Here is a 14,770-nt window from a genome sequence, read left to right as displayed (position 1 = left end):
CTGTACGCACACTCTCCAAACTCTGATGCTCCACGGCCTGTACGCACACTCTCCAAACTCTGATACTCCACGGACTGTACACACTCTCCAAACTCTGATGCTCCAAGGCCTGTACGCACACTCTCCAAACTCTGATACTCCACGGACTGTACACACACTCGCCAAACTCTGCTACTCCACGGCCTGTACGCACACTCTCCAATCTCTGATGCTCCACGGCCTGTACGCACACTCTCCAAACTCTGATACTCCACGGACTGTACACACTCTCCAAACTCTGATGCTCCAAGGCCTGTACGCACACTCTCCAATCTCTGATGCTCCACGGCCTGTACGCACACTCTCCAAACTCTGATGCTCCACGGCCTGTACACACACTCCCAGCTCTGCTACTCCACAGACTGTGCACACACTCTCCAAACTCTGATGCTCCACGGCCTGTACACACACTCTCCAAACTCTGCTACTCCACGGCCTGTACCCACACTCTCCAAACTCTGATACTCCACGGCCTGTACCCACACTCTCCAAACTCTGCTACTCCATGGCCTGTACCCACACTCTCCAAACTCTGCTACTCCACGGACTGTACACACACTCTCCAAACTCTGCTGCTCCACGGCCTGTACGCACACTCTCCAAACTCTGATGCTCCACGGCCTGTACACACACTCCCAGCTCTGCTACTCCACGGACTGTACACACACTCTTCAAACTCTGCTACTCCACGGCCTGTACGCACACTCTCCAAACTCTGATGCTCCACGGCCTGTACACACACTCCCAGCTCTGCTACTCCACGGCCTGTACACACACTCTCCAAACTCTGATAATCCATGGACTCTACACACACTCCCAGCTCTGCTACTCCACGGTCTGAACATACACACTTCCAGCTCTGCTACTCCATGGACTGTACGTGCGCACTCCCAGCTCTGCTACTCCACGGACTGTACACACACTCTCCAAACTCTGCTACTCCACGGCCTGTACGCACACTCTCCAAACTCTGATGCGCCACGGCCTGTACACACACTCCCAGCTCTGCTACTCCACGGACTGTACACACACTCTCCAAACTCTGATGCTCCACGGCCTGTACGCACAGTCTCCAAACTCTGATACTCCACGGCCTGTACACACACTCTCCAAACTCTGATACTCCACGGCCTGTACACACACTCTCCAAACTCTGATACTCCACGGACTGTACACACACTCGCCAAACTCTGCTACTCCACGGCCTGTACGCACACTCTCCAAACTCTGATGCTCCACGGCCTGTACACACACTCCCAGCTCTGTTACTCCATGGACTGTATACACTCTCCAAACTCTGATGCTCCACGGCCTGTACGCACACTCTCCAAACTCTGATGCTCCACGGCCTGTACACACACTCTCCAAACTCTGATGCTCCACGGCCTGTACGCACACTCTCCAAACTCTGATGCTCCACGGACTGTACACACACTCTCCAAACTCTGATGCTCCACGGCCTGTACACACACTCTCCAAACTCTGATACTCCATGGACTGTACACACACTCCCAGCTCTGCTACTCCACGGTCTGAACACACACTCCCAGCTCTGCTACTCCACGGTCTGAACATACACACTTCCAGCTCTGCTACTCCATAGACTGTACACACACTCCCAGCTCTGCTACTCCACGGTCTGAACATACACACTTCCCAGCTCTGCTACTCCACGGTCTATACACACACTCCCAGCTCTGCTACTCCAAGGCCTGTACACACACTCCCAGCTCTGCTATTCCACGGTACATACGCACTCCCAGCTCTGCTACTCAATGGACTGTACGCACACTCTCTGTCTCGATAATGTAAAAATGTCATATTGTGAGTTTGGTTTCAGAAGGTTACATGGCTTTCCAGAGACACGCTGTGGGCCATTCCCACCCCCCTCTTCTCTCTCTGCCTGCTGCTTGTGTGTGTGAATCCTAAACCCCTCCCTGAAGAATTTTTAAGGTTCTATGCTGCAGGCAGAGCAGTCTCCCTAAAACTACTCATTCCCCCTCCCATGTGGTACTAGTTGAAACTGGTGTCGCCACCATGAGATTCTATGTTCTATTAAAGTGACATATTCTGGCACCGATCCGGGCTAGAGATATAAGAATTGTATATTCCGGATGTCCATCGATATATCTATCACTCCCTGAAACCACTAGCAGCTAAACGCAACTAGGGCAAAGTGCGGATTTCTCAGTAAATGGTTCAGGTAATTGCTCCGTGTTTACACTTAAAAGAATCGCCCCGATGTGGAGCACCTCGTGATCCGGGTGTATTCCGGATACGAGATTCCTACAGCGAGCTAGGCATAAAAAATAGTTTACCTAAGTCTAAGTAAAGGGGAGGTTTCAGCCCCTAAGTGATATCACCGCAGGGGGAGTGCCTGGGTTTTAGGCTAAGTAACAAGTAGTGAAGCGAGCAGTCTTCTGAAGTCTTTTTGCCCGGGTCGAGCTGCTCTATAGATGTGACATGCATCTTGATGTATCTCCTGAGCACATGGGCAAACAGGAGATGAAATGATCTGAATGCTATGTAAGTGTTTTTTTCAATTTTAATCCTTCTTTTATTTGTAATTGTAATGTACACATGATTTTTCTTCTTTATATTATCTTTTTATACTTTGTAAACACCGCCTACCTTTTTTGGAGTAAAATATACTATTTATTAGCTTGTCTCTCCTTGTTCTATAACGAACTGTCGCATCCTCTGAGGTGAATTACGCTACTGATTTGGGTTGGCTCCGGACCCGTTAAGACTTGGAAAATCAGAGCTGGTGGCAGCATACTTTGTTCTGTGCATTTGGGAGTCCTTGCAGCGACCGGCGGCGTTGATAACTATTGTTCCGGCCTGAGTGGGAGTAGTTATATCACCCTCGCTGCAGCGTGCCCAATAGCCAGTACATAGCAGGCAGCCTTTCTGGCGACTAATTACCCAAGGTGCAGTACCCTGACTGACCTGAGGGTAAGGGGGGCGCCAGAGAGCTGCAAGTTCCAACCCGAAACTGGGAAGTGGGATATAGATAAATCCCCTTCAGAAGGAACCAGGGGCAACCAAACAACCCCAGTTCGTGACAAATTGGTTTGAGTGGTGGGGATGATAAAGGTATGTTCCCCATGAACCGTGACATAGTGGTGGGATCCGTGACATATTGGTGGCAGCACGGTGGGATTCTTGACACTCTCCCAGCACTGCAACTACACAGAATGTGCACACACTCCCAGCTCTGCTACTCCACAGCCTGTATAATACTCACAGCACTGCTACTCCCGAGCCTGTATACACACGCCCAGCTCTGCTACTCCACGGTCAGTACATACACTCTCCCAGCCCTGCTACTCCCGAGCCTGTACACACACTCCCAGCTCTGCTACTCCTGAGCCTGTATACACACTCCCAGCTCTGCTACTCCTGAGCCTGTATACACACTCCCAGCTCTGCTACTCCACAGACTGTACACACACTCCCAGCTCTGCTACTCCACGGCCAGTATACACACTCCCAGCTCTTCTACTCCACGGCCAGTATATACACTCCCAGCTCTGCTACTCCACGGCCTGTGCACACACCATATGTCCAAGCTCTTATGTACTGACCCGTGTGGCGGCAGCCCAGGCATCTGGTCGGCAGTGTCCAGGTAACTGGCCAGCCACGCCATAGTCTTGCTGAGATTTGGGGACCTTTCTCGGAGGACGGCAGAGTCGGATGCTGTGAAGTCATCCTGCTTGATGCGGTCTGGGGTGGCTTCTATGATCTGTTCTGCGAGGGTAACCATATCAACCTGGGACGAAGCAAAGTGAGGGCGACAGAGGAAGGATGTGAAGGAGCACAAGAGAGAAGAGGGTGCAGCGGACACAATACGCAGAGAACGGAGAGACAGAACTAAACTGCAGTGACGAGGAGAGCGCAGCAGTGATGGATGAGGGGAAGCGACACATTACCTGCAGGTAGTCCTGGTTCTCCGTGTCCTCCTGATATTCCAGGAGATCGTCTCCAGCTACCCCGGGAGAGCCAAAGTAGGGAACTTGTTCTGTCGGGTCATCCAGGTGCCAGGAAGCAGCTCCGAGTATCCCTGAATTGGGGGATGGCACCGCCGGGGCGTCTTGGCTGCTTTCTGGGCTGCAGTCAGGTGAGCCACGTAGGGCTGAGCTGCTGGAATACGCCGAGGTTACCGACACTGACCCGTCCGATACCTCAGAGGGGGATGGGAGGCTGCTGAGACCTGTGGAAAAGAAATCCATCATCTTCAGGTCACACCACCTGATTCCATTACACAGATCCGGCCAATCCCATTACCAGTGTCTGCGCTGGTGGAGAGGGGAGAAAGCCCCCGACTGATGTCCTGACTGCCCACCAGGGAGTGCCAGCTGGACTGCTGTAGATCGGTGAAGTTCCCCTGTGCCATTTCCTGACTCTGCATCTCTTCTAGGGTAGACGCCAGCTTCACGTGCCCTCGTGATCGAGCGACACCCAGAGGAAGTCGTCCCAGAGAGTCCGGTATGGAGAGGGCTCTGCAGTCCCAGCGGAAGAGGAGAGTGGCCGCCTCTGTGTGTCCAAGAGCACAGGCCCACATCTAAAACAGACAGAACAACAGATGAGTACAAAACACAGGGACAGGACGGGGGCCAAGAGCGCAGGTCCACATCTAAGACAGACAGGACACCAGATGAGTACAAAGCACAGGGACAGGACGGGGGCCAAGAGCGCAGGCCCACATCTAAGACAGACAGGACAACAGATGAGTACAAAGCACAGGGACAAGACGGGGGGCCAAGAGCGCAGGCCCACATCTAAGACAGACAGGACAACAGATGAGTACAAAGCACAGGGACAAGACGGGGGGCCAAGAGCGCAGGCCCACATCTAAGACAGACAGGACAACAGATGAGTACAAAGCACAGGGACAGGACGGGGGGCCAAGAGCGCAGGCCCACATCTAAAACAGACAGGACAATAGATGAGTACAAAGCACAGGGACAAGACGGGGGGCCAAGAGCGCAGGCCCACATCTAAGACAGACAGGACAACAGATGAGTACAAAGCACAGGGACAGGACGGGGGGCCAAGAGCGCAGACCCACATCTAAAACAGACAGGACAACAGATGAGTACAAAGCACAGGGACAAGACGGGGGGGGGGGGGGGGGCCAAGAGCGCAGGCCCACATCTAAGACAGACAGGACAACAGATGAGTACAAAGCACAGGGACAGGACGGGGGCCAAGAGCGCAGGCCCACATCTAAAACAGACAGGACAACACATGAGTACAAAGCACAGGGACAGGACGGGGGCCAAGAGCGCAGGCCCACATCTAAAACAGACAGGACAACACATGAGTACAAAGCACAGGGACAGGACGGGGGCCAAGAGCGCAGGTCCACATCTAAGACAGACAGGACAACAGATGAGTACAAAGCACAGGGACAAGACGGGGGGCCAAGAGCGCAGGCCCACATCTAAGACAGACAGGACAACAGATGAGTACAAAGCACAGGGACAGGAAGGGGGCCCAAGAGCGCAGGTCCACATCTAAGACAGACAGGACACCAGATGAGTACAAAGCACAAGGATGAGACGGGGGCCAAGAGCGCAGGCCCACATCTAAGACAGACAGGACAACAGATGAGTATAAAACACAGGGACAGGACGGGGGCCAAGAGCGCAGGTCCACATCTAAGACAGACAGGACACCAGATGAGTACAAAGCACAAGGACGAGACGGGGGGCCAAGAGTGCAGGCCCACATCTAAAACAGACAGGACAACAGATGAGTACAAAGCACAGGGACAGGACGGGGGCCAAGAGCGCAGGCCCACATCTAAGACAGACAGGACAACAGATGAGTATAAAGCACAGGGACAGGACGGGGGCCAAGAGCGCAGGTCCACATCTAAAACAGACAGGACAACAGATGAGTACAAAGCACAGGGACAGGACGGGGGCCAAGAGCGCAGGCCCACATCTAAAACAGACAGGACAACACATGAGTACAAAGCACAGGGACAGGACGGGGGCCAAGAGCGCAGGCCCACATCTAAGACAGACAGGACAACAGATGAGTACAAAGCACAGGGACAAGACGGGGGGCCAAGAGCGCAGGCCCACATCTAAGACAGACAGGACAACAGATGAGTACAAAGCACAGGGACAGGAAGGGGGGCCAAGAGCGCAGGCCCACATCTAAAACAGACAGGACAACAGATGAGTACAAAGCACAAGGATGAGACGGGGGGCCAAGAGCACAGGCCCACATCTAAAACAGACAGGACAACAGATGAGTACAAAGCACAGGGACAGGACGGGGGCCAAGAGCGCAGGCCCACATCTAAGACAGACAGGACAACAGATGAGTATAAAGCACAGGGACAGGACGGGGGCCAAGAGCGCAGGTCCACATCTAAAACAGACAGGACAACAGATGAGTACAAAGCACAGGGACAGGACGGGGGCCAAGAGCGCAGGTCCACATCTAAAACAGACAGGACAACAGATGAGTACAAAGCACAGGGACAGGACGGGGGCCAAGAGCGCAGGCCCACATCTAAAACAGACAGGACAACACATGAGTACAAAGCACAGGGACAGGACGGGGGCCAAGAGCGCAGGCCCACATCTAAAACAGACAGGACAACAGATGAGTACAAAGCACAGGGACAGGACGGGGGGCCAAGAGCGCAGGTCCATATCTAAGACAGACAGGACAACAGATGAGTACAAAGTACAGGGAAAAGACGGGGGGCCAAGAGCGCAGGTCCACATCTAAGACAGACAGGACAACAGATGAGTACAAAGCACAGGGACAGGACGGGGGGCCAAGAGCGCAGGCCCACATCTAAGACAGACAGGACAACAGATGAGTATAAAGCACAGGGACAGGACGGGGGCCAAGAGCGCAGGTCCACATCTAAAACAGACAGGACAACAGATGAGTACAAAGCACAGGGACAGGACGGGGGCCAAGAGCGCAGGCCCACATCTAAAACAGACAGGACAACAGATGAGTACAAAGCACAGGGACAGGACGGGGGCCAAGAGCGCAGGCCCACATCTAAGACAGACAGGACAACAGATGAGTACAAAGCACAGGGACAAGACGGGGGGCCAAGAGCGCAGGCCCACATCTAAGACAGACAGGACAATAGATGAGTACAAAGCACAGGGACAGGACGGGGGCCAAGAGTGCAGGCCCACATCTAAGACAGACAGGACAACAGATGAGTACAAAGCACAGGGACAGGACGGGGGCCAAGAGCGCAGGCCCATATCTAAAACAGACAGGACAACAGATGAGTACAAAGCACAGGGACAGGACGGGGGGCCAAGAGCGCAGGACCACATCTAAAACAGACAGGACAACAGATGAGTACAAAGCACAGGGAAAAGACGGGGGGCCAAGAGCGCAGGTCCACATCTAAGACAGACAGGACAATAGATGAGTACAAAGCACAGGGACAGGACGGGGGCCAAGAGCGCAGGCCCATATCTAAAACAGACAGGACAACAGATGAGTACAAAGCACAGGGACAGGACGGGGGGCCAAGAGCACAGGCCCACATCTAAGACAGACAGGACAACAGATGAGTACAAAGCACAGGGACAGGACGGGGGGCCAAGAGCACAGGCCTACATCTAAGACAGACAGGACAACAGATGAGTATAAAGCACAGGGACAGGACGGGGGCCAAGAGCGCAGGCCCACATCTAAGACAGACAGGACAACAGATGAGTACAAAGCACAGGGACAAGACGGGGGGCCAAGAGCGCAGGCCCACATCTAAGACAGACAGGACAACAGATGAGTACAAAGCACAGGGACAGGAAGGGGGGCCAAGAGCGCAGGCCCACATCTAAAACAGACAGGACAACAGATGAGTACAAAGCACAAGGACGAGACGGGGGGCCAAGAGCACAGGCCCACATCTAAAACAGACAGGACAACAGATGAGTACAAAGCACAGGGACAGGACGGGGGCCAAGAGCGCAGGCCCACATCTAAGACAGACAGGACAACAGATGAGTATAAAGCACAGGGACAGGACGGGGGCCAAGAGCGCAGGTCCACATCTAAAACAGACAGGACAACAGATGAGTACAAAGCACAGGGACAGGACGGGGGCCAAGAGCGCAGGTCCACATCTAAAACAGACAGGACAACAGATGAGTACAAAGCACAGGGACAGGACGGGGGCCAAGAGCGCAGGCCCACATCTAAGACAGACAGGACAACAGATGAGTACAAAGCACAGGGACAAGACGGGGGGCCAAGAGCGCAGGCCCACATCTAAGACAGACAGGACAACAGATGAGTACAAAGCACAGGGACAGGACGGGGGGCCAAGAGCGCAGGCCCACATCTAAAACAGACAGGACAATAGATGAGTACAAAGCACAGGGACAAGACGGGGGGCCAAGAGCGCAGGCCCACATCTAAGACAGACAGGACAACAGATGAGTACAAAGCACAGGGACAGGACGGGGGCCAAGAGCACAGGCCCACATCTAAGACAGACAGGACAACAGATGAGTACAAAGCACAGGGACAGGACGGGGGCCAAGAGCGCAGGCCTACATCTAAAACAGACAGGACAACAGATGAGTACAAAGCACAGGGACAGGACGGGGGCCAAGAGCGCAGGCCCACATCTAAAACAGACAGGACAACACATGAGTACAAAGCACAGGGACAGGACGGGGGCCAAGAGCGCAGGCCCACATCTAAAACAGACAGGACAACACATGAGTACAAAGCACAGGGACAGGACGGGGGCCAAGAGCGCAGGTCCACATCTAAGACAGACAGGACAACAGATGAGTACAAAGCACAGGGACAGGAAGGGGGGCCAAGAGCGCAGGTCCACATCTAAGACAGACAGGACACCAGATGAGTACAAAGCACAAGGATGAGACGGGGGCCAAGAGCGCAGGTCCACATCTAAGACAGACAGGACACCAGATGAGTACAAAGCACAAGGACGAGACGGGGGGCCAAGAGTGCAGGCCCACATCTAAAACAGACAGGACAACAGATGAGTACAAAGCACAGGGACAGGACGGGGGCCAAGAGCGCAGGCCCACATCTAAGACAGACAGGACAACAGATGAGTATAAAGCACAGGGACAGGACGGGGGCCAAGAGCGCAGGTCCACATCTAAAACAGACAGGACAACAGATGAGTACAAAGCACAGGGACAGGACGGGGGCCAAGAGCGCAGGCCCACATCTAAAACAGACAGGACAACAGATGAGTACAAAGCACAGGGACAGGACGGGGGCCAAGAGTGCAGGCCCACATCTAAGACAGACAGGACAACAGATGAGTACAAAGCACAGGGACAGGACGGGGGCCAAGAGCGCAGGCCCATATCTAAAACAGACAGGACAACAGATGAGTACAAAGCACAGGGACAGGACGGGGGGCCAAGAGCGCAGGACCACATCTAAAACAGACAGGACAACAGATGAGTACAAAGCACAGGGAAAAGACGGGGGGCCAAGAGCGCAGGTCCACATCTAAAATAGAAAGGACACCAGTTGAGTACAAAGCACAGGGACAGGACGGGGGCCAAGAGCACAGACCTACATCTAAAACAGATAGGACAACAGATGAGTACAAAGCACAGGGACAGGACGGGGGCCAAGAGCGCAGGTCCACATCTAAGACAGACAGGACAACAGATGAGTACAAAGCACAGGGACAGGACGGGGGCCAAGAGCGCAGGCCCATATCTAAAACAGACAGGACAACAGATGAGTACAAAGCACAGGGACAGGACGGGGGGCCAAGAGTGCAGGCCCACATCTAAAATAGAAAGGACACCAGTTGAGTACAAAGCACAGGGACAGGACGGGGGCCAAGAGCACAGACCTACATCTAAAACAGATAGGACAACAGATGAGTACAAAGCACAGGGACAGGACGGGGGCCAAGAGCACAGGCCCACATCTAAGACAGACAGGACAACAGATGAGTACAAAGCACAGGGACAGGACGGGGGGCCAAGAGCACAGGCCCACATCTAAGACAGACAGGACAACAGAGGAGTATAAAGCACAGGGACAGGATGGGGGCCAAGAGCACAGGCCTACATCTAAGACAGACAGGACAACAGATGAGTACAAAGCACAGGGACAGGACGGGGGCCAAGAGCGCAGGCCCACATCTAAGACAGACAGGACAACAGATGAGTACAAAGCACAGGGACAGGACGGGGGGCCAAGAGCACAGGCCCACATCCAAGACAGATAGGACAACAGATGAGTATAAAGCACAGGGACAGGACGGGGGCCAAGAGCACAGGCCTACATCTAAGACAGACAGGACAACAGATGAGTACAAAGCACAGGGACAGGACGGGGGGCCAAGAGCACAGGCCTACATCTAAGACAGACAGGACAACAGATGAGTACAAAGCACAGGGACAGGACGGGGGGCCAGAGGATCCACCAGAAGAAGTGCGGGGGGTGCGGAGTCACTATGTCCCACCATAGAATAAATGCGCCAGGCTGCAGTCAGACACCATGGCAGAGAAGATAAGCGGCACTGCAGGCACAATGTACGTACTCACCAGCGGCGTGCAGGAGAAGTGATCAACGTTCAGAGGGTCCACCTCAAATTCCACAGCCAGGCTCTGAGAGTGGATGCTCCTGAGGATGACATGACATTTCCACAGGTCTGTGCCGCTGAGCGTCCCTGACTATGCTACATGAATGCTCTCACACTCACCGCCACTGGATCAGGGTCTCAATAAGACGGGCATAGCCCTGCGCCGCCGCCAGGTGCAGCAGAGTCATCCCGCGGAAGCTCATCTCATGTGCCAGAAAGTCTGACGTCACCCAGCAGCTCTGCGACATCATCTTCTCGCAGACCGCAACCAGGCGAGCTTCAAAGGTATCGGACACCTGAAAGAGCAAAGGAGGAAAGGACACAAGATGACACAAACATGAATCGGCTGACAGAGGAGAGGATCCCGAGAGATCGCAACGTCAGAATATGACAGATCCAGTGTGATGGCAAAGACAGGATCTGGTGGGTCCAGTGTGATCGCAGAGACAGGACCTGACAGATGCAGTGTGAACGCAGAGACAGGACCTGACAGATGCAGTGTGATCGCAGAGACAGGACCTGACAGATGCAGTGTGATCGCAGAGACAGGATCTGGGGGTCCAATGTGATCGCAGAGACAGGACCTGGCAGGTCCAGTGTGACTGCAGAGAAAGGATCTGGAAGATCCAGTGTGATCAGAGACAAGGTCTGGTGGATCCTATGTGATCACAGAGACAAGCTTTGATAGATCCAGTGTTATCACAGGAGACCAGCTCCAATGGACCCAGTGTGATCACAGAGACAGGATCTGGTGGATAAAGTGTCATCACAGGGACCATCTACAATAGGTACGGAAAGTATTAAGACCCCTTTAAATTTTTTACTCTTTCATTGCAGCCATGATAAATTCAGAAAAGTTCGTTTTTTCTCATTAATGTACACTCTGCACCCCATCTTGACTGAAAAAACAGAAATGTAGAAATTTTTGCAAATTTATTCAAAAAGAAAAACTGAACTATCACATGGTCATAAGTCTTCAGACCCTTTGCTCGGACACGCATATGTAAGTCACATTCTGACCATTTCCTTGTGATCCTCCGTGAGATGGTTCTACTCCTTCATTGGAGGCCAGCTGTATGTAACTAAACTGATTTGGAAAGGCGCACACCTGTCTATATAAGACCTCACTGCTCACAGTGCATGTCAGACCAAATGAGAATCATGAGGTCAAACGAACTGGCCAAGGAGCTCAGAGACAGAATTGTGGAAAGGCACAGATCTGGCCAAGGTTACAACAGAATTTCTGCAGTACTCAAGGTTCCTGAGAGAACAGTGGCCTCCATCATCCTTAAATGGAAGAAGTTTGGGACCACCAGAAGTCTCCCTAGACCTGGCCGTCCAGCCAAACTGAGCAATCGTGGGAGAAGAGCCTTGGTGAGAGAGGTAAAGAAGAACCCCAAGATCACTGTGGCTGAGCTCCAGAGATGCAGTAGGAAGATGGGAGAAAGTTCCACAAAGTCAACTATCACTGCAGCCCTCCACCCACCAGTCGGGCCTTTATGGCAGAGTGGCCCGACGGAAACCTCTCCTCAGTGCAAGACATATGAAAGCCGCATAAAATTTGCTAAAAACACATGAAGGACTCCCAGACTATGAGAAATAAGATTCTCTGGTCTGATGAGACGAAGATAGACCTTTTTGGTGATAATTCTAAGCGGTATGTGTGGAGAAAACCAGGCACTGCTCATCACTTGCCCAATACAATCCCTACAGTGAAGCATGGTGGTGACAGCATCATGCTATGGGGGTGTTTTTCAGCTGCATGGACAGGATGACTGGTTGTCATTGAGGGAAACATGAATGCGGCCAAGTACAGAGATATCCTGGATGAAACCTCTTCCAGCGTGCTCTGGACCTCAGACTTGGCTGAAGGTTCACCTTCCAACAAGACAATGACCCTAAGCACACAGCTAAAATAACAAAGGAGTGGCTTCAGAACAACTCTGTGACCATTCCTGACCGGCCCAGCCAGAGCCCTGACCTAAACCCAATGGAGCATCTCTGGAGAGACCTGAAAATGGCGTCCACCAACGTTCACCATCCAACCTGACGGAACTGGAGAGGATCTGGAAGGAAGAATGGCCGAGGATCCCCAAATCCAGGGGTGAAAAACTTGTTACATCATTCCCAAGAAGACTCATGGCTGTACTAGCTCAAAAGGGGCTTCTACTCAATACTGACCAAAGGGGCTGAAGACTTATGGCCATGGGATATTTCAGTTTTTATTTTTTAATAAATTTGCAAAAATTTCTACATTTCTGTTTTTTTTCAGTGAAGATGGGGTGCAGAGTGCACATTAATGAGAAAAAGATGAACTTTATTGAATTTACCAAATGGCTGCAATGAAACAAAGTGAAAAATGTAAAGGGGTGTGAATACTTTCCGAATCCACTGTATGGTGGATCAAGTGTTATCACACGAGAGAGACAGGATCTGGTGGATGCAGTTAAAGCAGAATAGGTAAGTGGTGAGGGGGTGACTGTAAAAGACTCGGACCCTCCAGAGAGGATACACTGCTGCCCCAGACCCTCCGCAGAGGATACACTGCTGCCCCAGACCCTCCGCAGAGGATACACTGCTGCCCCGGACCCTCCGCAGAGGATACACTGCTGCCCCGGACCCTCCGGAGAGGATACACTGCTGCCCTGGACCCTCCGGAGAGGATACACTGCTGCTCCGGAGAGGATACACTGCTGCCCCGGACCCTCCGCAGAGGATACACTGCTGCCCCGGACCCTCCGCAGAGGATACACTGCTGCCCCGGACCCTCCGCAGAGGATACACTGCTGCCCCGGACCCTCCGCAGAGGATACACTGCTGCCCCGGACCCTCCGCAGAGGATACACTGCTGCCCCGGACCCTCCGGAGAGGATACACTGCTGCCCCGGACCCTCCGGAGAGGATACACTGCTGCCCCGGACCCTCCGCAGAGGATACACTGCTGCCCCGGACCCTCCGGAGAGGATACACTGCTGCCCCGGACCCTCCGCAGAGGATACACTGCTGCCCCGGACCCTCCGCAGAGGATACACTGCTGCCCCGGACCCTCCGGAGAGGATACACTGCTGCCCCGGACCCTCCGGAGAGGATACACTGCTGCCCCGGACCCTCCGCAGAGGATACACTGCTGCCCCGGACCCTCCGCAGAGGATACACTGCTGCCCCGGACCCTCCGCAGAGGATACACTGCTGCCCCGGACCCTCCGGAGAAGATACACTGCTGCCCCGGACCCTCCGGAGAGGAAACACTGCTGCCTCGGACCCTCCGGAGAGGATACACTGCTGCCCCGGACCCTCCAGAGAGGAAACACTGCTGCCTCGGACCCTCCGGAGAGGAAACACTGCTGCCTCGGACCCTCCGGAGAGGATACACTGCTGCCCCGGACCCTCCGGAGAGGAAACACTGCTGCCTCGGACCCTCCGAAGAGGAAACACTGCTGCCTCGAACCCTCCAGAGAGGAAACACTGCTGCCCCGGACCCTCCGGAGAGGATACACTGCTGCCCCGGACCCTCCGAAGAGGAAACACTGCTGCCTCGGACCCTCCGGAGAGGATACACTGCTGCCCCGGACCCTCCGGAGAGGATACACTGCTGCCCCGGACCCTCCGGAGAGGATACACTGCTGCCCCGGACCCTCCGGAGAGGAAACACTGCTGCCTCGGAGTCTCCGGAGAGGAAACACTGCTGCCCGCACCCCCTGCAGGGAACAGACGTGGTGGAAAATATTGTGTGTAACTTAAGAAGCGAATAATCCACTTAGTAAATCTCGGGTGACGTCTGATGGAAATTTAAACAGACGGTGCATTCCTCCTCCTCCTCTTCCAGCCCGGTGATAGAGAGACCACCACAATAAGATGAGACCCCATAAACCACGAATCACAATGAGAGGCACAAAATGTGGACATGGGGGGAATCCGACAACAGCAGGAGAGGAGTATATATACAGCCAGGAGGAGAGAGAGGAGTATATATACAGCCAGGAGGAGAGAGAGGAGTATATATACAGCCAGGAAGAGAGAGAGGAGTATATATATACAGCCAGGAGGAGAGAGAGGAGTATATATACAGCCAGGAGGAGAGAGAGGAGTATATATACAGCCAGGAAGAGAGAGAGGAGTATATATATACAGCCAGGA

General features: G+C 53.5%; 1 protein-coding gene across 4 annotated transcripts in view; it reads right to left on the bottom strand.

The window, feature by feature from the left end:
* Positions 1-14,770, bottom strand: part of CAMTA2 (calmodulin binding transcription activator 2) — a 103,958-nt gene that overhangs the window by 24,717 nt on the left and 64,471 nt on the right. For 3 of the 4 annotated variants that reach the window (XM_077261557.1, XM_077261558.1, XM_077261560.1), the window contains exons 13-17: positions 10,754-10,929; positions 10,596-10,674; positions 4,327-4,603; positions 3,972-4,252; positions 3,627-3,811 (exon numbers count right to left, since the gene is read on the bottom strand). In XM_077261557.1, coding sequence (XP_077117672.1) covers positions 3,627-3,811; positions 3,972-4,252; positions 4,327-4,603; positions 10,596-10,674; positions 10,754-10,929 — 998 coding nt within the window. The remainder of the gene's footprint in view (positions 1-3,626; positions 3,812-3,971; positions 4,253-4,326; positions 4,604-10,595; positions 10,675-10,753; positions 10,930-14,770) is intronic. The other variant, XM_077261559.1, reaches the window with a different exon arrangement.

This window comes from Ranitomeya variabilis, chromosome 5 (genome assembly GCF_051348905.1).
Source record: "Ranitomeya variabilis isolate aRanVar5 chromosome 5, aRanVar5.hap1, whole genome shotgun sequence".
Classification (NCBI taxonomy): Eukaryota; Metazoa; Chordata; class Amphibia; order Anura; family Dendrobatidae; genus Ranitomeya; species Ranitomeya variabilis.
The sequence above is the reverse complement of the archived record's forward strand: the minus strand, read 5'-3'. Positions and strand labels throughout refer to the sequence as shown.